At 42.0% G+C, this 21655-nt stretch overlaps 1 protein-coding gene across 1 annotated transcript; it reads left to right on the top strand.

Annotated features, from left to right (window-relative positions):
• Positions 1 to 340: 340 nt before the first annotated feature.
• On the top strand, positions 341 to 20497 carry LOC309841063 (C-C chemokine receptor type 3). Its single transcript, XM_082683912.1, has 2 exons — positions 341 to 441; positions 17456 to 20497. Exon 2 carries the CDS (start codon positions 17466 to 17468, stop codon positions 18546 to 18548), a length of 1083 nt encoding a protein of 360 aa, XP_082540038.1. The 5' UTR covers positions 341 to 441; positions 17456 to 17465; the 3' UTR covers positions 18549 to 20497.
• Positions 20498 to 21655: the final 1158 nt, after the last annotated feature.

The raw sequence follows: 21655 nt of genomic DNA, 5'->3' as shown, positions 1-21655 counted from the left end.
TCTATACGTTACAAAGCTCACCACCATCTGCCAGCTGTAGTCACCATCTGTCACTCGATTTTACTTCTTACTCTGCCTCCCCCAGGTCAAGGCAATGCTTATTCGAGAACTATCTCTAAAAAAATAAACATAAACATAAACATAAAAGAACAAGGCCAAGAGAATGCAGAACCCCTAAAATAGCTGTTCAACATCAGCAGCATTCATCTCAAGGATTACTCAACTGAGTGCTCTAGAATGTCATGTCAATGGTAGAAAAGAAGAACTGTACCAAACTTGATATCTTCTGAAAACTTGCAAAACCTGAGCAGCTGGTCTGTTTAAAAGAGGAAGCCGTATTGTTTCCTACCTTACAAATGTCTCTGATCAGATGGTATCTTCATTTCGAGTGGTGAGACTTAGCTGTCACTGGATGCATAACGGACTTTGTTAAAGTAGCAGGTACCGCTTGTCTTCTTTCTGTTCTCATCTGGGCAAGAACTTATTAAATGGGATAGATGTTGTTTATTTAGACCTGATTTCTGGGTAGACTGTCGGGTTTCTAAGAACAAGGAGTTGGAGAGAGGGGTCTAGGCAGGTGCTCTTGGGTTGAGGAGGCAGAGGAGAGGGGCCCCCACCGTGATTTAGTAGGTAATGTGGGGCTAAACTGGGAGAGTTTGTTGTGACATATGTCCATTTTCTTCTGCTTTTCTCCCATTTTCCCTTCTTTTCTCCCACCCGTTACCAGGATGTGCTTGCTACTCCCAGTCATCCCACCTTGGTGCTTTATACCTCTGTAGTCAACATGCCCATGGCTTTGTGCCTGGTGTGTTCACTATGCTTTCATAAATTCCCAACTGTTGAGAATGTGAGAACCCCAAAAGGATTACACTTCATAGTTTTGTGTTTATGGATATTCACTTGTACGAAACAGTCAGTGGGTATATAAATACATTTATATATTAATTATATATAATAATATAACATATTATTATATATAATTAATATATATAATATTATATATTATATTATTATATATTAATAACATATTATATTAATTTATATATTATTACATATATTTGTATGTAGTGTGTGTGTGTGTGTGTATTTTTTTAAGTGTTCATTGAAAATCCACTCTAAGGCTCTGAGATGGACCCGTTAATCAACTGATTTGGTCTTTGCGTCTGGATTTACAAGGTTGACTATTTGTTTTTCCTGGACCTGTAACTAGAGGACAGGGGTAGAAGTCCTTCCTAATCTTTTGGAAAACTTGGATTTATGGGGATGGAAGCTAACTGTTGTTTGACAAGTGTCTCCGGGAAGGACGATGGGAAAATGGTGTCTTTGGTACGTGGAAGTGATAGGTGTATTTGTCACTCTTTTCAGAAGGTGGCGAGGGTGACATTCAACCACGCAGACTGAGTTATTTTCCTGGGGGAAGCATTGTATGACTCAATAAGAAAAAAGCAGATGTACTCAGGGGAATGAAATGGGTAAAGGGCACAAACTGATAATTCACAGAAAAGGAAACACAAATGACTACTAATTACAGTTTAAAAATTTCTCGGTAATTAAATAAATATTAGTTACACAATAACGGCATCATTTTCACCCATATAATTGGCCAGTTGTTTTTTTTTCTTTTCTGATTTCTTGGTGTTGATGGATGCTTGCTGAGACCCACACCAATCTCTATGAGTGCCAAGAAAATATATACATTGCTACATACTTTCTGGAAACAATATAGCAAAATGCATCAACAGACTTAGAAATATGATCATAGGTAGAAATTGCACTTTGGGAAATCTACTTTAAGGAAATAATTTTAAAACCACAAAGATGTTCATTGCAGCATTATATATAAATTGTATATCTGGGACAACTTGGTCACACAAAAATAAGACAATGATTGTATAACCATGGATATCTGTATAATTTTTGGAATCTTAACAAATTATACCTTTTAAAAATATTTATTTATTTGAGACAGAGAGAACAGGTAAGAAGGGTAGAGGGAGAGGGAGAGAGAATCTCAAGCAGACTCCACACTGAGCATGAAGCCTAGGACCTTGAGATCATGACCTAAACCTAGACCAAGAGTTAAAAGTTGGATGCCACCCAGGAACTTCTACAAATTACATTTTCTTTTTTTTTTTTAAGATTTTATTTATTTATTTGACAGACAGAGATCACAACTAGGCAGAGAGGCAGGCAGAGAGAGAAGGGGAAGCAGGCTCCCCATGGAGCAGAGAGCCTGATGTGGGGCTCGATCCCAGGACCCTGGGATCATGACCTGAGCCGAAGGCAGAGGCTTTAACCCACTGAGCCACCCAGGTGCCCCTACAGATTACATTTTCAAATAATTATTAACAACACGGAATAAGGTACAGAATATGCAACTGAAAATATCAGAACACGAAAACTGATATAGAAGTGTGATATCCATTCTAACAAACATGGTACCTAGAAAAGAGGCAGAGACAATGGTTCTTTCTCCATGACTCAGGTGAACGTGGTCCAGTACCAGTACCAGTACCAGTAGCCGGGGAGCTGAGACCTCTGTTCATGCTGAACACGCCCCCCCCCAACCATGTTATTTTGATTACATAGTCATGCCTTCCCTATGAAAACATATTCCTCACAATCATCTCTTTCAACTAAATAACATGTCAGCCTGTACCCAATGAAAATTCAACCACGTTTGAAACACCTAATGTTGAACTATAAGGAGTAAATCTAATCTTTTACAAAGAAGTTGGTAAAAATATCCAAAACCACTTGGCAGGTAGATAAAACCAAGTCACTTAAAATGAACTGGCCACATTCCAAGAATGGAGTATAGCCTTAGCTCTAGTAACTTAATGATAATGATTAGTGGTTGTGGAAGTCCACTGGCTGCCCTAAAATACAGTGCTGGGTTGGGTCTTCAGCTGGCAAGAAGACTGTATTTATTCACGATTTCAAGCTTGAGAGGTTCGTGTGTGGTTCCAGGGAGGGAGCTTCCCGGCTCACCAAGCATCCCATTCTCTTCCCACACAATCCTTGCCCATGTGGGACTGAATGCGGTGTCCTCCAATGCTGTCAGATTGCTATGCTCTAGGGAGTTAACCTCCTCTTCTGCAGGAAAAGTTATCAGTCTATCGCAAAGGGACCTTAAAAATTGCCCCATTTAAATATTAATTAAATTAAATGTAATGTAATTTTAAAAATAAGATGGCTGCCTGGGTGGCCCAGTCGGTTGGGCATCTGCCTTTGGCTCAGCCCATGTTGGCTCTTTGCTCAGTGGGGAGCCTGCTTCTCCCTCTCCCTCTGCCTGCTGTTCTACCTGCTTCTGCTTGCTCTTTTTCTGTCAAATAAATACATTAGATCTTAAAAAAAAAAAAAAAATTAGAAAAGTTGGTCCAGACCAAAGAGATACAAATACAAGACCAAAAAAAAAAAAAAAAGGAACTAAAATTAATCTGAGAGTTAGAAGACTTGTATTTTTCATACAAAACATTCCAAATTCTGTCAACTATAGTTGCTGTTATGATGTTTCTGGACCTTTATCATCCTAGTCTATCTTGTACTCCAGATGGATACTAGCTCCCTTAAAATGGGGTACCCGGGACAGAACCTAATACTTCAAAAGTGTAGTCTGCACAGTAAAAAGCAGAATGAAAATTATTCTGGTCCATCCTTCTGTCCATTTCAGAAGTGTTTATTAAGCAGCTATTAATTGTTGGGCATATTATACGGATATTAGTCACCAGTTCCACACTATCCCATATGGTGACTACTTGCCACATGTGGCTACTTGAATTTAAACTCACTAAGTTTCAATAAAATGAAAAGTTCAGTTTCTCAACAGCACTAGCCGCATTTCAAATGTCCAACAGCTGCACGGTTAGTAGTGCCTTGTTGGACAACACAGATGTAGAACGCTACCATCACTGCTGAAAAGTTCTATTGGTTGGTGCTCTGCCAGGTAATTATTTTTTTTCTGCCGACTCCAGTTTCTCTGTAAAACAAAGCAAAACAAAAAGGTGAAAGGGGAGGGAGTTCTGGCTTAACTGCATAGGTGGGAAGCAATTTGAGTAGCTAGTTGGATAGGTAATTGATGGATAAATGAAGGGGGAGGGGGAGCTGGGTAGAGAAGTGGGTGGAGAGTCTGGTAGGTAGATTTCTCTTGTTCTGGATGATCTACTAGCACAGACTAAAACTGAATTCACTTGCTGTGTCACAGTGTTGACATTCTTTAGTCCACCCCTGAATTTCCCGTTTTCTCCTCACCTAAGCTTAAGGAGGTTGGAGAGTATGTATCTCAGAGACAGAAACAAGAGTCATAAAATTTAGAAGAGACTTCATGTCACTTCATCCAAGAATGGGGGAGATTTAAGAGTCACTGTGGTCTGGATCCCATCTCCAGAAATTCGGGTTTAACTGCTCAAGTGTATAGCCTAGCATCGGGATTTCAAAAGCTCCCCCATGGTTTCCGTGTGCAGCCTGGGCCGATAACCACTGCTGGAGTTGAACTTCTTCTCACCATGGAAATCCCCTTCTGCAATGTCCCTGCCAGGCAGCCACTGAGCCTCTGCTTGGATGCCTCCAAGCCCAGTTTGCTTGGCCCCTCCCAAGGCATCCTTTCATTTTGGGTAATCCCGCTCATGTTCTTTCTTATGTAGTGTTTCAGTTTGCCTCTAGGAACGACCTCCTATGGGTTCTGGAGGGCAGCACTGTGAATCCGATTCTGATTTTCATATACACCCCAGTATTTGCTCTCTTTCCTACCTGCAGTGTCTTTTCTCCTGGGTAGATGGATACCTCTGGCTTCTTCAACTCATCTTTATCGGGTGGGGTTTCCTCTCCACTATGTTTCAGTTGGTCAGTGTTCACATTAAATGTCTTTTCTGGGACCTAGGACAGTGCTCTGGATGTAGTCTCAGACCATTTGAAAATCCCATCACATGCTAACCTGTAACTCTAGTTGACCATAAAGTTAGTGTGTGATGGGGGTTTTTAAATTTTTATTTATTTTTTAAAGATTTCTTTATTTTTTTTTAGAGAGGGAGAAAGAGAAAGCACCAGTGGGAGGGGCAGAAGGAAAGGGAGAGAGAACCTCAAGCAGACTCTGCTCTCAGTATGGAGCCTGATCTGGGGCTCATGATACTGAAATCATGACCTGAGCAGAAACCAGGAGTCAGATGCTTACCCTACAACCCCACCCAGGGATCCCTGATTTTTTTTTTTTAATCCCTGTTTTTTGAAAAAAAAAAAAAACTTCCTGTGTAAGATCATCAATGGCATCATTATTTGAAATAACAAAGAGTACCTGTTTGTAGGGGACTGGCTAAATAAACTGGTGTATCCACACAATGGATTCTCGACAGCAGTAACAAAGAATAAGAAAAACTTAAGTTGTGAAGCGGAAAAAGCAAGGTGCAGGATGATGAATGTAATGCTTTGTTTTTATGCAACCGAGAGGGTAAGATTAGAAGATACATTTATATTGGCTTACAGTTGCAAATGGAAATGTTTCCCTCCCAGGCCAAGAGTGGGCGGATTTGTGATCAGCCCAGTGTAGAAGATTGGGGGTTCCTACACTCAGATTGTTCATCTGTGAGCCAATCCTGTTGTGTTCAGGGACTCCCCACTCCCCAGGCCACTCCACATGGCCCCTGTGCAACTTGGCAGCATGAAGAACCAATGAGGACATCTAGCTACACGCCTGCTGTAGGTCCTTTGTCCTTATCTAATTGTCATGTGCCTTTCTCTGGTATCTGTGAAAAAGTGGCAGGCTTGCTTGTTAGCTTGCTTGCCGGTAAGACAAGAAGTTAGACCCCTCACAGCTGTTGATGCAGAAGAGGTGTACAGGGATGAAGTAGGATGAGACTTCTTACTGTGTATTTTCTCACAGTATTATGTTTTGAACCATATGATTGTGTGTATTCCCTTTTCTATCATAAATCACATGTAATTTGAAATAAAAATATTCCTCTTATAAAGAAAGCAACTTCTTTCATACAAATATAGATTAAGTTAATGGAAGTGTTCTATGCAGATTATGGGAAGTGATCATTTCTTAGCATCCTAAGGTGGTCAGAATGAAGTGTCCAGTAGAACTCTCCTTGATTTTTGGTTGTCCTCAGTTTTCTGAGAATTCATCTATATATCTCTCTCTCTATCTTTCTATCTCTATCTCTATCTCTACATATCACCCACATTATCTTTGTGAAAGATAATGGGACCTCTGATAGCTCCCCATTGGGTACATCAATGAGTACATGGATTAATATAATCTAGGGTTCTCATTAGGTTATTTAATTTGGTTGAGATCCAGACTTGTTTGTAGAAATTCAAACTCTTCATTTAGAGTAACTAAATATTTTAATGAAGACTGAAATATCTGGTTAAAACAAATTATTGGATGCCAATCATTGTAGGTTTTCTAGAACCTTGGGTAATGGACTACTGACTAGATATTTGTGGAAAGATAAGCATTTCTGTTTAGGTGGAAGAGACACTTGCTCCTCTGAAGTCATATTATACTACACTGGACAAGAATCTAAGAAATTTGGGAAAGGCTTGAGAACTAAAAGATAAAGGTCGATGGGTGGGGGGTGGGAGAAGAGCTGACATATGCTTGCCTGGCTCTGTGCTCTAGATGTCCTCATATATGTTAGTTCATGTTATCCTCAAACCGCTTTTCCCTCCTTGACACCATCTTCACTTGGCTTCTGAGATGCCCGCTCTTCTGGTTTTCCTCCTATTGTCCACTCCTTCTGAGACTCTCTTGCTGTGTCCTTGTTCCTCTGACCTCTGATTTTTGACATACCTGAGAATGCCATCCATTACTATCTACACTCATTTCATGACTTCAAACACCATCAATATGACAACACCTGTCCACTTTAGATCTTAACCAAGAGCTCGCCTCTGGAGTCATATATCCAACTACCTACTTGCTAGACGTCTCCACTTGGATGACACTCAGACTTGACATGCCCCAGGCTTCTTTACTATAGCTATAGCTGGTGGCAACTCCATCCTTCCAGTCGTGTAGGTCAAGACTCTTGGAGCTTCTCAGCTTTGACCATTTCTCACTCACATCCAATCTGTTAACATATCCTTTGGTGCTACCTTCTGCATTTATGCTCAATCTGTCTACTTCTCACCTTTCTACTCTTACTACCATGTCCAATCCAGTGTCATGTCTTGCCTGGATTATCATGTCAACCTCTTTATTGGTCCCCTGTTTCTAACTTTAATTCCACAGTCTGTCTCCACACGGCAGCCAAAAAAGTTTTTACAGAACATAAATTGGATCATGTCACAGCTTTAATGGAAACTCTCCATTGGTCCCTACCCCATTCAGGGAAAAGCCAAAATTATTCAGGGGATGCACAGCTACACTGAACCCCTGCCCATCTCTCCCCTACATCTCTCTGAAACCTTCTCTAGATATACTCACCCCTCACTCCTCCTCTGGCCACGCTGGGCTTCTTGCTCTTCTAAGAATATATCTAGACGCCTGCCATCTCAGGACATTTGTATTTGCTATATCTGTGCCAAGGGCTCTCATCCCTCAGAGATACCTGTACAACTCATTCCCTCACTTCTCCCAAGTTTTTTCTCAAATGTCACCTCAGTGGGTTCTGTATTGACCCCTTCTTCAATTTAAAATTGCCCACATCTGACTCCACCCTATCATCTTTCTCTATCTCCCCCTACTTCATCTCTCTCTGTAGCACTCATGACCATCTGAGACCCTGTCATTTTTAGTTATTTATTCTCTGGGTCCTCAACTAGAAAATAAGTTCCACGAAGTCAGGAAGTTTGATCTGTTCTGTTTCCTGATGTTGCCTGTGTCCCCTTGCCTGTCATAGGTGCTTATAAGTAATTGTTGAATGAATGGCTGAGGAACCCCACGAGGCAGTAACTCTTCTCATCACCATGTTGCACATGAGAATTCTGAGGCATTGAGTGGTTAAGTTCCTTGCTCTAGGTCACATAGTGATTTCATCAGACACAGTAATAAATTATTATCCCACACTGACGAGGACGAAAGATATATAAGAAAAATAATCTTACAGATTCTCTTAGCACCAGATACCAATGTAGTCAAAAGTATCTAGGGTCTTGGGGCACCTGGGTGGCTCATTCATTAAGCAGCTGCCTTCTGCTCAGGTCATGATCCCAGGGTCCTGGGATTGAGCCCCGCCTCGGGCTCCCTGCTCAGGGAAGCCTGCTTTTCCCTCTCCCACTCCCCTTGCTTGTGTTCCCTCTCTCTCTGTCCTCTCTCTGTCAAATAAATAAATAAAATCTTTAAAAAAAAAAGTATCTAGGGTCTTGGGCACAAGACATGATCTTAATTAACACCAGGTGGTTTTTACAGGAATGATCATCAATGGGAGTCACCTGTGGACAGGGCTCTTCCAGATGGGCAGGTAGAGTCAGGGTAGCAGGCTGTGACACCAAACCCGAAGACAGTCACACCTGGTCTCCTCTCCATATTCTTTGGATGATTTATCAAGTTCACCTGAGAGGATGATCCCTTCAAAGAGACAAAGCACTTACACACACATATACACATGCACACACACATACAATCCAGATTAGCGACTTCACTACTGAACTGGGATATCATTCCCCATGTGGTCTTCTATCAGACATGCCTGGTTTTAACCAACCTCCCTTTACTGCCAAGGATCAACACTCTTCATTAGCAGCATAATGGATTTCCACTTCAGTGAGGTTTTGTTATAAAATGGATCTTAAATTAGCAGTACCTTTTTCCATCCATCTGACTAGAGCTTGTTGACATAACTTCTAAAAGCATTCAGGCAAGCCCAAGAAATATTGCAAAAGATCAGCTCAGAGGGGCGCCTGGGTGGCTCAGTGGGTTAAGCCGCTGCCTTAGGCTCAGGTCATGATCTCAGGGTCCTGGGATCGAGTCCCGCATCGGGCTCTCTGCTCAGCGGGGAGCCTGCTTCCCTCTCTCTCTCCTGCCTGCTTCTCTATCTACTTGTGATTTCTCTCTGTCAAATAAATAAATAAAATCTTAAAAAAAAAAAAAAAAAAAAAAGATCAGCTCAGAGTGTCTCTGGCTTTGACTGCCATAGACAGACCCCAGGCTCTGGCATTAATGCCAAGGGGGGTGTGGGAGTGAGGGGAACTGTTGGAGGGGGGTCATGACTTCCATGTACAGTGCATGTCCACAGTGCGGAAGTGATGCTGAAACTGAGAAAGGTGTTCACTGCCACACTGAAGGTCCCCACCTAGTGGGTAGGAGCTGATGGGCAGGTGTGGCTATAGAGAGCCTAGGTTTCTTTGAGTCAAGTTTCTGGACTCAAGTCCCAACTTAGCCATTTGCTCTCTGTGTGATCATGAGTTATGGACTTGCTCTGAGCTCAGTTTTTTTTTTTTTTTTTGTTTGTTTGTTTGTTTGTTTTTTTCCTGAGCTCAGTTTTGTTTCAGCAACAAGAATAATAAAAACATTTACCTCCCACAGCTGTCCAGATAAGTAATCATGTGAAATATGTTTCTAGGGAAGAACCTTAAACAGGCGTGACTCAAAAAATGTTAATTCTTTTTTTTTTTTAAAGATTTTATTTATTTATTTGACAGAGAGAGATTACAAGCAGGCAGAGAGGCAGGTAGAGAGAGAGAGGAGGAAGCAGGCTCCCTGCTGAGCAGAGAGCCCGATGCGGGACTCGATCCCAGGACCCTGAGATCATCACCTGAGCCGAAGGCAGCGGCTTAACCCACTGAGCCACCCAGGCGCCCAAAAAATGTTAATTCTTTCATTCCTCTGAAGACCACAAGTATTCAGAAAGCCTCCTGTTTTAATTTTTTTCAGGCTTCTATCCAATGATTTTGTTTTTAAATTGCCGTCCACTCTTGGAGAGCCTTACTAAAATTCTTAAGATCTTTGATCAATTTTAAACCATCTTAAAGGACAATGAAGGCCTGTTAATTAGTCCGTGCCTTGAGGCCTTTGAAAGGCTGGGCGTGGGGGGGAGGATCCTGTCCCATTAAAATCAGGAACCACTGTTACTTAACATTGCTATGGAAATTCCAACCAAAGACACAAGGTGAGAAAAACAAAGGAGGAATATGAACAAGGAGGTTATGATGTTAGCCCTATTTCACAGCTGATGTGATTATTTAAAAGTCCTAAAGGAAATTATTTTTAAAAATCAGTAGGGTGACCAGTTTAAAAAAAAAAAAATTTCTTTCCTACATACCAAGCATTGTTCAGAAAACTCGTTAGGGAAAAAAAAATATCTCATTTGCGTAACCTCAGAAAAAACCCAAAACCAGAGAGATAAAAACAATAAAAAAATGTGTGAGACTGAGAACTAAAAGAACAACAATAAATATAATAAGTACACAGATCATGTTCCCAAATAATGAAAACTTGATATGGTTAAGTTATCAATTCTCCCCAAATTTATTTATAAATGTAATACAATTCCACTCAAAATTTTATCTTTATAAGTAATGAACCAAATGATTCTAAGGTTTATCTAATAGGACAGAAGGCTCTAACAGATAAGACATATTTGGAAATGAATAATGAAAGAGCCGCATAATCAGACAATCCACATAAAAGACCTAATACATCCAAATAGTGAACAGAGCGTTTCCGGCACCAAAACAAGAGATGTAGAGGTGTAGAATGTAAAGGACACAAACAGAATCAGGAATACTAAAGAATATATAACAAAAGTGATGTTATTCACCCATTTATAGAGAAAAAAATGGAAATGTACTTCATGCCTTGTGTCAAACTGAATTTAAAAGGATTAGAGATTTATACACATGAGATATTGAACCACAAAGATACCAAAATATATATACATATAAACATTCATGCAATCTTGGGATGTGGAGGTCCTTATTAAATGGAACCCCAAGGCAGTGACAGTGTAGGCTTTAGGGCAAAAGGGCACAGGATCAAGTCTCATCTCTGCCGTGCACAGAATAGCTTCAGGTGAGTGACCAAGACTTGCCAAGCCTCTGTTTGCTCATCTATAAAATGGGAATATATAAACCTACCTTGTGAAGTTGTGAGATGAAGCAGACATATGGAAAGCACATGGCCTAAGGAAGGCTCAGTTATCATTGACTCTTATCTCACATTGGTTATGTGTAAAGAAAATAAACTTCCAGAATGCAGAGGCCATTTTCTTCCCGCTATTTTGTCCCTTAGCAGGGGGTTGTTGACAATAAGGAAAGAAATGCATCAAAGAATTTGACTATATCATGCATTATTTGATCTAGGCTGGAAAATGAGTATTTCTTTCATTCAGAAGTACCATGAGGGCTGGTGCTCAAGACAAAGGGGTTGGGGTCACAGCTCACTGGTTTTACTTGGGATGGCTTTGGATTTTAACAGGCCTCTCTGAGCTGACTCATTAGGGGAAGGTCCAGCTTGCATCTGAGAAGGTGGTTCAAGGGTGCAGGGAAATGGTCTCCCCTTCTTCAAAGGCAGAGAGGTGTGAATTACTGTAAACCCATTTTCCTCAGGGACATCTTAACGCAGAGTCCAGTCACATAGGTTGAAGACCTGGGGCCAGCAAGAGAAGTGCAAGGCCCCGTGGTTATCCTCTTACTTTAGCATCTGCCAAAAGCACTAAGATGCACAGAGTAGAAGGAGGAAAATGTTACACCCGAGATAATCTGGAAGCCAGTCACAGTGTTATACCCGAGATAATCTGGGAGCCAGTGTCTACACAGCCCACACATCCACAAGCTTGTGCACACCAGGTCATCTGAAGGGCTTCTCAGTCTTCCGTGGAAGCTGGACAGTTCAGGTCTCAAGACCTAAAGAGAAATTTCTAAGAGAAATCTCCCCTCCCCCGGTCTGGTGGTTTCACCTTAACGCCACCCAAGATCGACAAGAGCCAAACGTTAAGATCTTTAAAACAAAATTCAAACGCTCTACCTAGCGTGGGAGTTCCACTTCAAGTTTCTTAGATCTCAAATTTGTGGTTTCAGGTTATGATGACTAAACCTTCATCTTGAAATTTGCCCACACTTTCAACCTAGTTACCTTTAGAAAATGTGTTTGCCATATCCCCAGCAGTGTCTCCTGGAAGGTATTGGCTTTTTATTACAGTTTAATGGCTAAGGGGATATAGAAAAATTCCACATCTTGCAACTTTAAACATGATCATCCACTTCCCTTCTACAACTATTTTCATTATTTGCCCATTGCCATTTTTTTTTTTTAAGAGAGGGAAAAAGTGGGGCAGGGGGAGAGGAAGAGAGAGAATCTTAAGCAGGTTCCACACCCAGTGCAGAGTTCAACACTGGGTTCAATCTCAGGATCTCAAATCATGACCTGAGCTGAAACCAAGAGTCTAACATTTAAGTTGAATGGACTGAGCCACTCAGGTGCCCCTTCAAAACTAGTTGTTTTTCTTTTCTTTCTTTTTTTTTTTTTTGAAAGATTTTATATATTTGAGAGAGAGTGAGAAAGGGGGGGAGGGGTGGCAGGGAGAGGTAGATGGAGGGAGAAGCAGACTCCCCACTGAGCAGGGATTCCCAATGCAGGGCTCTATCCCAGGACCGTTAGATCATGACCTGAGCTGAAGCGGATGCTTAACTGACTGAACCATCCAGGCGCCCCTCTAAAACTAGTTTTATTAATGACTACATAATAATCTGTTGCAGTAAGTGGACTGCGATTTATCCAAAGTCTCCTTCACTGTCAAACATTTAAACTCTTTTCATTTCTTTATTTCTCTCCATCATGAAAATGAGGCCACAGTAAACATGCTGGTTTGGTTTGGGGGGCTTCGTCCCCTTTGGGTAAATTCCTCAGAGTAGAACCCCTGTGTCAAAGTCATGTGTATCTCATTGGTTCTTGTTCTGTGCAAGACTTCCTAAACTTACCGAACGCAGTTATGTTGTATCCAGAATGCATAATTGCTCCAGCGTCACTCCAATCTCACCAGCACTGGGGGGGGGGGGGGGGGGAGGGGGGATCATTTACTTTTTTTTTTTTTTTTGGTGATTAAAATGACATTCCAAACTTCAATCTATTTTCTATTTTTTAAAAAATATTTTATTTATTTATTTGACAGAAAGAGAGATCACAAGTAGGCAGAGAGGCAGGCAAAGAGAGAGAGGGGGAAGCAGGCTCCCTGCTGAGCAGAGAGCCCGATGGAGGGCTCAATCCCAGGACCCCGGGATCATGACCTGAGCTGAAGGCAGAGGCTCAACCCATTGAGCCACCCAGGTACCCTTCAATCTATTTTCTAAAGAAGCTTCTCTAGCTCAGTCAGTTAAGGGTCAGACTCTGGGTTTCGGCTCAGGTCATGATCTCTGGGTCATAGGATTGAACCTTGTGTTGGGCATCCTGCTCTACAGAGAGTTTGCTTCTCTCTCTCTCCCTCTGCCCCTTTTCCCTGCTCATTCTCTCTCAGAAATAAATAAATAAAACCTTAAAAAAAAAAAAAAAGAAGCATCTCTAATTCTAGTTGTTCATTTTCAATTCCACTTTGCAACAGTCATTAAAATTTTAAATTGGTGAATGTAAAACTCTGCTTGTTTCCCTGGAGGGTATACATTACATTTTACACAGTAAAAATTAGAGATTTGGGGGGCCGGGGGAGGGGGCAGGGTGGTATGAAACCCTGTTTGATAAATTGAGGGGGACCCTCTGAGAGGATGTCTCTCTGCAAGTCACTTCCTTACCCTCATGGGTGGCCAGCATGGTTAACGGTAGTCAGGCAGAAAAATAATTGTTTGTACCCTTGAGTGTCCCTTAGTTTGTACCTGGTGAGGATGTGGAGTCAAGGAGCAGTATGGCTGTCTAGGTTCCTGCCAATTCAGAAGATTCTCAGCCTGGGCCAGCCGCCTAATGATGTGGCAGGAGCAGAAACAGTGCTCCATTCCAGCCAGAGCTGGAGAGGTCGCTATGCCCAGGCACAACGGAGAATGAATGGACCATGAGGCCATTAGCCACAAAGCAGCAGATGCCAGCCAAAAGTTCGGGGTTGGTATGGGGCTGTCCTTCCTCAGCAGACACCAGCCGCATAAACAGGACCAACAGGAGACCAAGGCACCCTCTTCCCTCTCCGCCCGGGCTTGCCCCTCCCCCATATCTCCCCTGCCATCTTAGAAAGGACTAATGACTTATTTCGCTAAGCATGATACGCTCTAGTTCCATCCATGTTGTCGCAAATGGCAAGATTTCATTTCTTTTGATGGCTGCATAGTATTCCATTGTGTATATATACCACATCTTCTTGATCCATTCATCTGTGGATGGACATCTAGGTTCTTTCCATAGTTTGGCTATTGTGGACATTGCTGCTATAAACATTCAGGTGCATGTGCCCCTTTGGATCATCATATGATCTCCCTGATGATATGAGGAAGTGGTGATGCAACATGGAGGCTTAAGTGGGTAGGAGAAGAATAAATGAAACAAGATGGGATTGGGAGGGAGACAAACCATAAGTGACTCTTAATCTCACAAAACAAGGGGCACCTGGCTGGCTCAGTGGGTTAAGCTGCTGCCTTCGGCTCAGGTCATGATCTCAGGGTCCTGGGATCGAGTCCCGCATCAGGCTCTCTGCTCTGCAGGGACCCTGCTTCCTCCTCTCTCTCTCTGCCTGCCTCTCTGCCTACTTGTGATGTCTCTGTCAAATAAATAAATAAAATCTTAAAAAAAAAAAAACTCACAAAACAAACTGAGGGTTGCTGGGGGGAGGGGGTTTGGGAGAAGGGGGTGGGATTATGGACATTGGGGAGGGTATGTGCTTTGGTGAGTGCTGTGAAGTGTGTAAACCTGGTGATTCACAGACCTGTACCCCTGGGGATAAAAATATATGTTTATAAAAAATAAAAAGTTAAAAAAAAAAAAAGAAAATCTTTTAAAATAAATAAATAGAAAATTTAAAAAAAAAAAAAAAAAAAGAAAGGACTAATGAGAAAAGATCAGAAACCCAAATAAATAAGCTGGCAATGTAAAGAGAATGAGCAAAACCCTAACCACCCTTCAAATGAATGCTTCAGGCTAAGTTTACACCCCCTTGGACTAAACTCTGTGAATCCTTTTTCCAGCTTCCCAGCGGAAAGTTGGTAAGATCAAATTGTTTTGGAGACTAAAGAAATTTCTTTGCATGCACAGCCGGGTTATCCTGTGAGTGATTTTAGTGAACCAGCTAAAGTCATATGAGCTCATTTTCTGGGTAAAACGTGTATCCATGTATGCATATCTGCATAGAGAAATGTTACTAGTAGTAGACTCCATGGGGAAATTTGGGGTGGTTTTTACTTTTATGTTTTTTGCCTCTCTTTATTATTGGTGCTGTCTGTCTGCTTACTCTTATTGTACTATATTTCCAAAATGCAAAAAAAAAAAAAAAAAAAAAGGATTTTTAAGAACTTACTTCAAACCTCTTAACTATTTCACACTGAAATAGTCATTTTGATTTGGACTGAAAACCATTTCCGTTTTCATATCATTGAACCCACGTAACTAGTAGTCAAGGACTTGGCTTCTGACGCCAGAGAACCTGCATGTTTCCCTGTTCGTTGCACTCTAGAGCCCCCAAAAAGATTCTGTAATTTTCTGGTGGTCATATTGAAAGTGACACATGAATTCAAGACATGACCATCAAGTTAAACAAAACCTTAGTGAGTTTTTTTGTTGTTGTTGTTTTTGTTTTTTACTTTGACTTGTTTTTATATCTGTCTCAGAGAAAAGGAAAGATAATAGAAGCAAGTAGAGAGTATTATACTTTTGCTCTCTGGAGCGAGCAGTTCTGTTCTTTTTTTTTTCTTTTTCTTTAGTGACTAAAGTTTGGAGAGGGATACTCTCTGTGATTGTTAACTATGTAACAGACAAAAGAAAGGGTGTTTTTTTTTTTTTTTCTCCGCGACTGTGGATTATACTGTTAGTAATAAGAATGCTGATAAGATCATAGAAATCAGTTGTTTTCAATCCTGTCTTCCACCACAAAAGCCTGGATGTGTTACTGATCAGCGGGATGTATCAGGATGGAGCCACTGAAATAGATCAGGTTCTATCCAAGAGACCTGACTTCCTTAACTAATTTTATATGAAATGACTTCTCGTTGCTTTTCTTTCAGTCCTACTTCCTACCAGTTTTACAGTTTCTTTTTTTTTTTTAATCTTATTTGATCCTGAACATAACTTCAAGTGGTATCAAGATCTGCCTTTTGGGGATGAATAAATGAGGCTCAAAGTTAAGTTCTCGTCCAAGTCCTACAGCTGGGGAGAGGAATGGCTGGGAATAGCTCCTGCCCCTGTCCATTCTCACTTTGGCTACACAGGACCCTGACAGGTGCTGACCACGTGGGGGTGGGGAGGCGGTCCCAGTATTTTATTAAGAAGCAAAGATAGTGCCTTGCCTTTGGCTCCAATTATTGCATTTCTAACCCTTACCTTGAGAAATGCCCACTGACAGATATTCATGGCCTCACACTTGTCCCTTCCTCAGAGGAAATCAGTAGAACGTCTTCCAAGGAAACAGTGCAGGGACTCACTGCCCTCTGCGAAACACTTTCTTCTCCAGTAAAGTCTGTAATCTTAAGAAAGGCAGCCACTGGACCTAGGGATCCCAGTCTAAAAATTATTGAATCCGCTAAGGAATTCCATTGTCCTATCCCTCCCACTCAGTCCCTTTATGAAGGAGGAACTCCAAGGTGTTTGCTGTTGGCACAGGACTGGCTTATCTCAGCATCATCGGGAGCAGGTAAAGGGCAGGAGCCTAGGTTACTGGTGCTTAGAACTGTAATGGTCACACTAGTTAATAATAATTACAATAATGAAGTCTTCAAAAGTTGAACTTAAAAACCACTGCACTAGAATCTAGTAAGAAAAGACTTGTTCATAGATACTGAAGACCTAGCCTGAACTTGTATATTTACTTGTTAGAGGATTTGGGGTAAATTACTAAATTTCTTGAAGGTTCAATTTCCCCATCAGTGCCTTGTTAAGGGGCCACACAGAGGGGAAGTTATTTGTAATAATAACAATCACTATTATTATTATTATTATTAGCATTTAGTCTTTAAATAAGGAAGATGCTTTTGAAAGTCATATGTAAACTATGAAACATAAAACTCAAAATGCCTGAAAAGATACAGCAATAAAAACCAGTATAATAGTATTGTTCTCATTCCCCAGCCTGCTTTTTTCCTGGCTCTGTATTTCCTCCCTCCAATGCTTGCAGAAGTCAGCATTCCCATTCTTCACCACACATTTCTTTTACTTTTCCCATATGAATTGCACTGACTTTCAAAACTTCACATCTGTTGTTCCTGACACCTCGCTCCTCCCACTCTCCCACGTACCTTTGAAATACGTGCTGAAGAAACTTTAAATGTCTAGGCTGTTTAATCACATGTAATTTGGTGGGCAAATGGGTAAATCAGTGGGTGTGGCTTACTCAGGGTTATCGTGCCTTAATTGTGCGGTTGGTGTTTGTTGTTGTCGATCTGTCTATCACAGGAACAAAATAATGGAGACCCTCACAGCCGTGATGAAGAGCGTGGATGCGTCTGTTGAGACCACAGTGTTCGACTATGAGGATTCAGTGCCATGTGAAAAAGTCAACATCAGGGAGCTGGGAGCCCAGCTCTTGCCTCCGCTGTACTCCCTGGTGTTCGTGGTTGGTCTGCTGGGCAATGTGGTGGTGGTGGTCATCCTCACAAAATATAAGAGGCTCCGGATTATGACCAACATCTTCCTGCTCAATTTGGCCATTTCTGACTTGCTCTTTCTAATCTCTCTGGTATTCTGGATTCACTATGTTATGTGGAATGAGTGGGTTTTTGGTTCCTTCATGTGTAAATTCATCTCTGGGCTTTATTACATGGGCTTATATAGTGAGATCTTTTTCATCATCCTGCTGACCATAGACCGGTACCTGGCCATCGTCCACGCCGTGTTTGCCTTACGAGCCCGGACTGTCACTTTCGGTGTCATCATGAGTGTTCTAACCTGGGTCCTGGCAGGGCTAGCAACCGTCCCTGAATTTATCTTCCATGAGTCCCAAAAGGAGGACTCCCAACATGTCTGCTTGCCTCTCTACCCAAAAAACCAAGAAGATGGATGGAAGCTTTTCCATGCCCTGAGAATGAATATCTTGGGTCTTGCTCTGCCTGTGCTCATCATGGTTGTCTGCTACTCTGGAATCATTAAAACACTGCTGAGATGCCCCGGTAAGAAAAAGTACAAGGCCATCCGGCTCATTTTTGTCATCATGGTGGTCTTTTTCGTTTTCTGGACACCCTACAACCTGGTCCTCCTCCTCTCTGCTTTTCAAACAATCTTCTTTGAGACAAACTGTGAGCAGAGCAACCATCTGGACGTGGCCATGCAGGTGACGGAGGTGATCGCCTACACGCACTGCTGCGTCAACCCCGTCATCTATGCCTTCGTCGGGGAGAGGTTCCAGGAGCATCTCTGCCACTTCTTCCGCAGGCACGTGGTCACCTACCTGGGAAAATACATCCCTTTCCTTCCCAGCGAGAAGTCAGACAGAGCCAGCTTCTCTGTATCCCCATCAACAGGGGAACAGGAATTCTCATTTGTATTTTAAGACACGTGCGGAAAATGACCTAATGTGCTGGACCCAAGGAGCAGAAGCATTATGTCGACCACATTGACCTCAACACCGGCCCTTAAACTTCCAGCTCAATGCTGAAACTCTTAAAGACATTAAAATATATACACAATGGGGTCAGTATATATGCGTGGCCCAGGCATTACCAGGGGTTGCTGGCTAGTCCGTTCACTTACTCTCTACCACAAAAGATAGAACTTTGTTTGGTCCTCTGAAAAGTTATATACATTGCAATGCTTCTGAGTGTTAGAGAGTTACAACACGCAACTACCTACAGGTAAATCCTTTTAAATTTAAACCTTAACTTCAGCCAGCTATTGCATAAATGAAACATATTTCACAAAATACAATATCTCAATCACAATCCTTTTAACATGACTAGCTCTCTCTTTGCTTGATGAAAAGGTTTTTTCTTTTCATTTTTTTAATGTATATGTACTCTCAAGCAGCATAATGGCATGTCATCCTTGTTCCTAGTACTTTTTTTTTTTTTTAAGGATTTTATTTTTAAATAATTTCCACCCAAAGTGGGGCTTAAACTCACAACCCGGAGATCAAGAGTTGCATGGTCTGCCTACTGAGTCAGCCAGGTGCCCCCCCCCTTTTCAAGTGTGTTTATTAGTAAATGGATTTCCTGTTTATACCAAATGACCAGATTTCTTATGAGCAACTCAGTAAAAGAAGAGCAATTTGATATTTTCAGTAGAGAGAATAAAGACCTCGCTCACTGAGACTTCTTGGAGCCCTGAAATGTGTAGACACTGTCCTCTTCAACACCAGGCTTACCATTCATTCAACAACTGTGTACCAGGTGATACAGTCAGGATGCACCAACATTGCTTTAAGTTAAGTGAAGGATGCAGAAAATGTGTAAGATAAACACTAGTCCTTGCCCTGTAAGACATCTGCTAGAGGGTGTGAGACAGAAACAAATAACTCCAGAACAAAAAGAAACATCCTCAGTGCTCTCCCTGGGCCAGGAAGGGAGAGACCATTTTTAGTTGGAATCTGAGGGAGGAAGACTTCATGGAAGAAGTGGCTTTTGAGTAGGTCTTTGAAAAAAGGGCAGGATTTGGAAATTCGGGAGAGGATTCGGGAAAGACACTTGAAACCAGTGGGATGCCCAGTACAAAGGTGAGGGGGGGAGGGGTCATGAACGTGGATGGACAGGAGGGTGGGAGGCAGGTTGGGATGGGCCACGGATTTCAGGCAAGCATCTTGGGCTTTTTTGGGAAGACAAAGGGAGCTACTGAAGGGTTTAGAGCAGGGGAGGAGAATAATCACCGTGGCGCGTTAGGAAGATAAATCCGGTAACGCGAGATGAAATAGAGACCCCAGAACCATGCAGGGAGCTGGTTAGAAGAGAAGGGCACATGTGAGGCAAGGAGAGATCAGTGGGTAATAAGAGAGGTGCCAGAAGAACCTGGAGAGGAATTCAGCCAAGAGACAGCGGTGAAGGAAAGGTCAAAGCCCCAGGAGTGATATAAAATTGACTGGAAAAAAAGCAAAGACAAAAACAGCATGTATCCTATGTTAAAAAGGAAAAAAAAGGGGGGAGGGGATAAACAGATTATTCGCGGTGTTTGGGTTCATTCCTCATCCCTTAAAAAAATAGTAAAAGAAACAGCGATGTTTGGTTATCTTTAGGGAGGGAGGAGGATGGAGAATAGAAGTGTGACTTTTCTCTGAATACCCTTGTGCCTTTTGGCTTTTGAACTATGGGAACAGGTTAGCCATTAAAAACATAAACAACACTTTAGAATTATGTATTAAAAAAAAAAAAAAAAAAAAAAGCTAGGCTGCTCTTCTGATGTGGTATCCATTCTACCAGCCAAAAGGGCATTGGAAACTCTGAAGTACCTTTTGTCTTTTTTGTGGTTTCAGCCAGAATGTAAATAAAGCAATCATCTGAAGACTTAACGATACATCACTGTGTTTCTCTTGTCTGGTGAAGTAGTGTCTGTCCTCAGGTGGGCACAGGTGCAAGGTATAGATACTTGGTCATATATCCAGATCCCTGAAACCTTTAGAGCGTTGGGACCCTCACAGATTGGCACATAACCAAATCACAGATTCAGTATCCTCCGTTTGGCCCTCTGGCCCCATGCTGTCCAATAGAACTAACTACAGGGATAGAAATGTTTTGGGGGCAGCTGGGTGGCTTAGTCATTAAGCGTCTGCCTTTGGCTCAGGTCATGATCCCAGGGTCCTGGGATCAAACCCTGCATAGGACTCCCTGCTCTCAGTGGGAAGCCTGCTTCTCCCTCTCCCACTCCCCCTGTCTGTGTTTTCTCTCTCTGTGTCAAGTAAATAAATAAAATACTAAAAAAAAAAAAAAAAAAAAGAGAGAGAGAGAGAAATGTTCTATACCTGTGTTGTCCAGTAGGATCACCTACTAACCACATATAGCCCTTGAAATGTGGCCCCTGTGACTGAGGAACTGGATTTCTAATTTCTTTCAATTTTAACTGAAATAGCCACAAGTGGCTTATAGCGGTTATATGGGGTCAACGGTGCAGCACTGACCTCGGCCGCCTTGCCCCTTTGCATCTATTCTACCTACACATCAGCTTTCATTAGCCAGCAAACACACATCTTGAACCCTGCACGACAGACTAGGGAAAATACCAGCGATGCAAAGATGAATAAGACCCACTTCTAGAAAACTCGCTCGCTGTTTGCTGGAAGAGACTCATCCGAAGCCAGTGATTATAATAAAACACAATGGGTGCTTTCTCCGGCAGTAGGGAGTAGAAGGGAGCATTGAAGAAAAGTACCCAGAGAAAGTCACATTTTGCTTAGGTTGGCTTCCCCCAGAGCAGATCCTGAGCGAGAATTGGAGAGCAAAGAATTTATTTGGAAAGTGCAGGAAAATCCAGTAGGGAGCGCGGGGAAGTAAGACAGAAACAGGAAAGATACCATCAAAGGGTTCATTATGAAGTACTTCCACTGGCAGTGACTGGAACTCAAAACCACTAGAAAACTCCTGGCAACAGTGTAACTCACACTTGGCAATCCCACTGGAGGCACGAAGAGGTTGGGTATTTATACTGCATCCCTGGCAGTCATTGGCTAATGGCAGG

Source organism: Mustela nivalis (genome assembly GCF_964662115.1).
Source record: "Mustela nivalis genome assembly, chromosome: 1".
In the NCBI taxonomy this organism is placed as follows: Eukaryota; Metazoa; Chordata; class Mammalia; order Carnivora; family Mustelidae; genus Mustela; species Mustela nivalis.
Note: the sequence above shows the minus strand (reverse complement) of the source record. Positions and strands in the feature narration are given on the sequence as shown.

Excerpts from the sequence above, each read along its gene's own strand:
- LOC309841063 (XM_082683912.1), top strand. The coding sequence starts at position 17,466 with ATGGAGACCCTCACAGCCGTGATGAAGAGCGTGGATGCGTCTGTTGAG.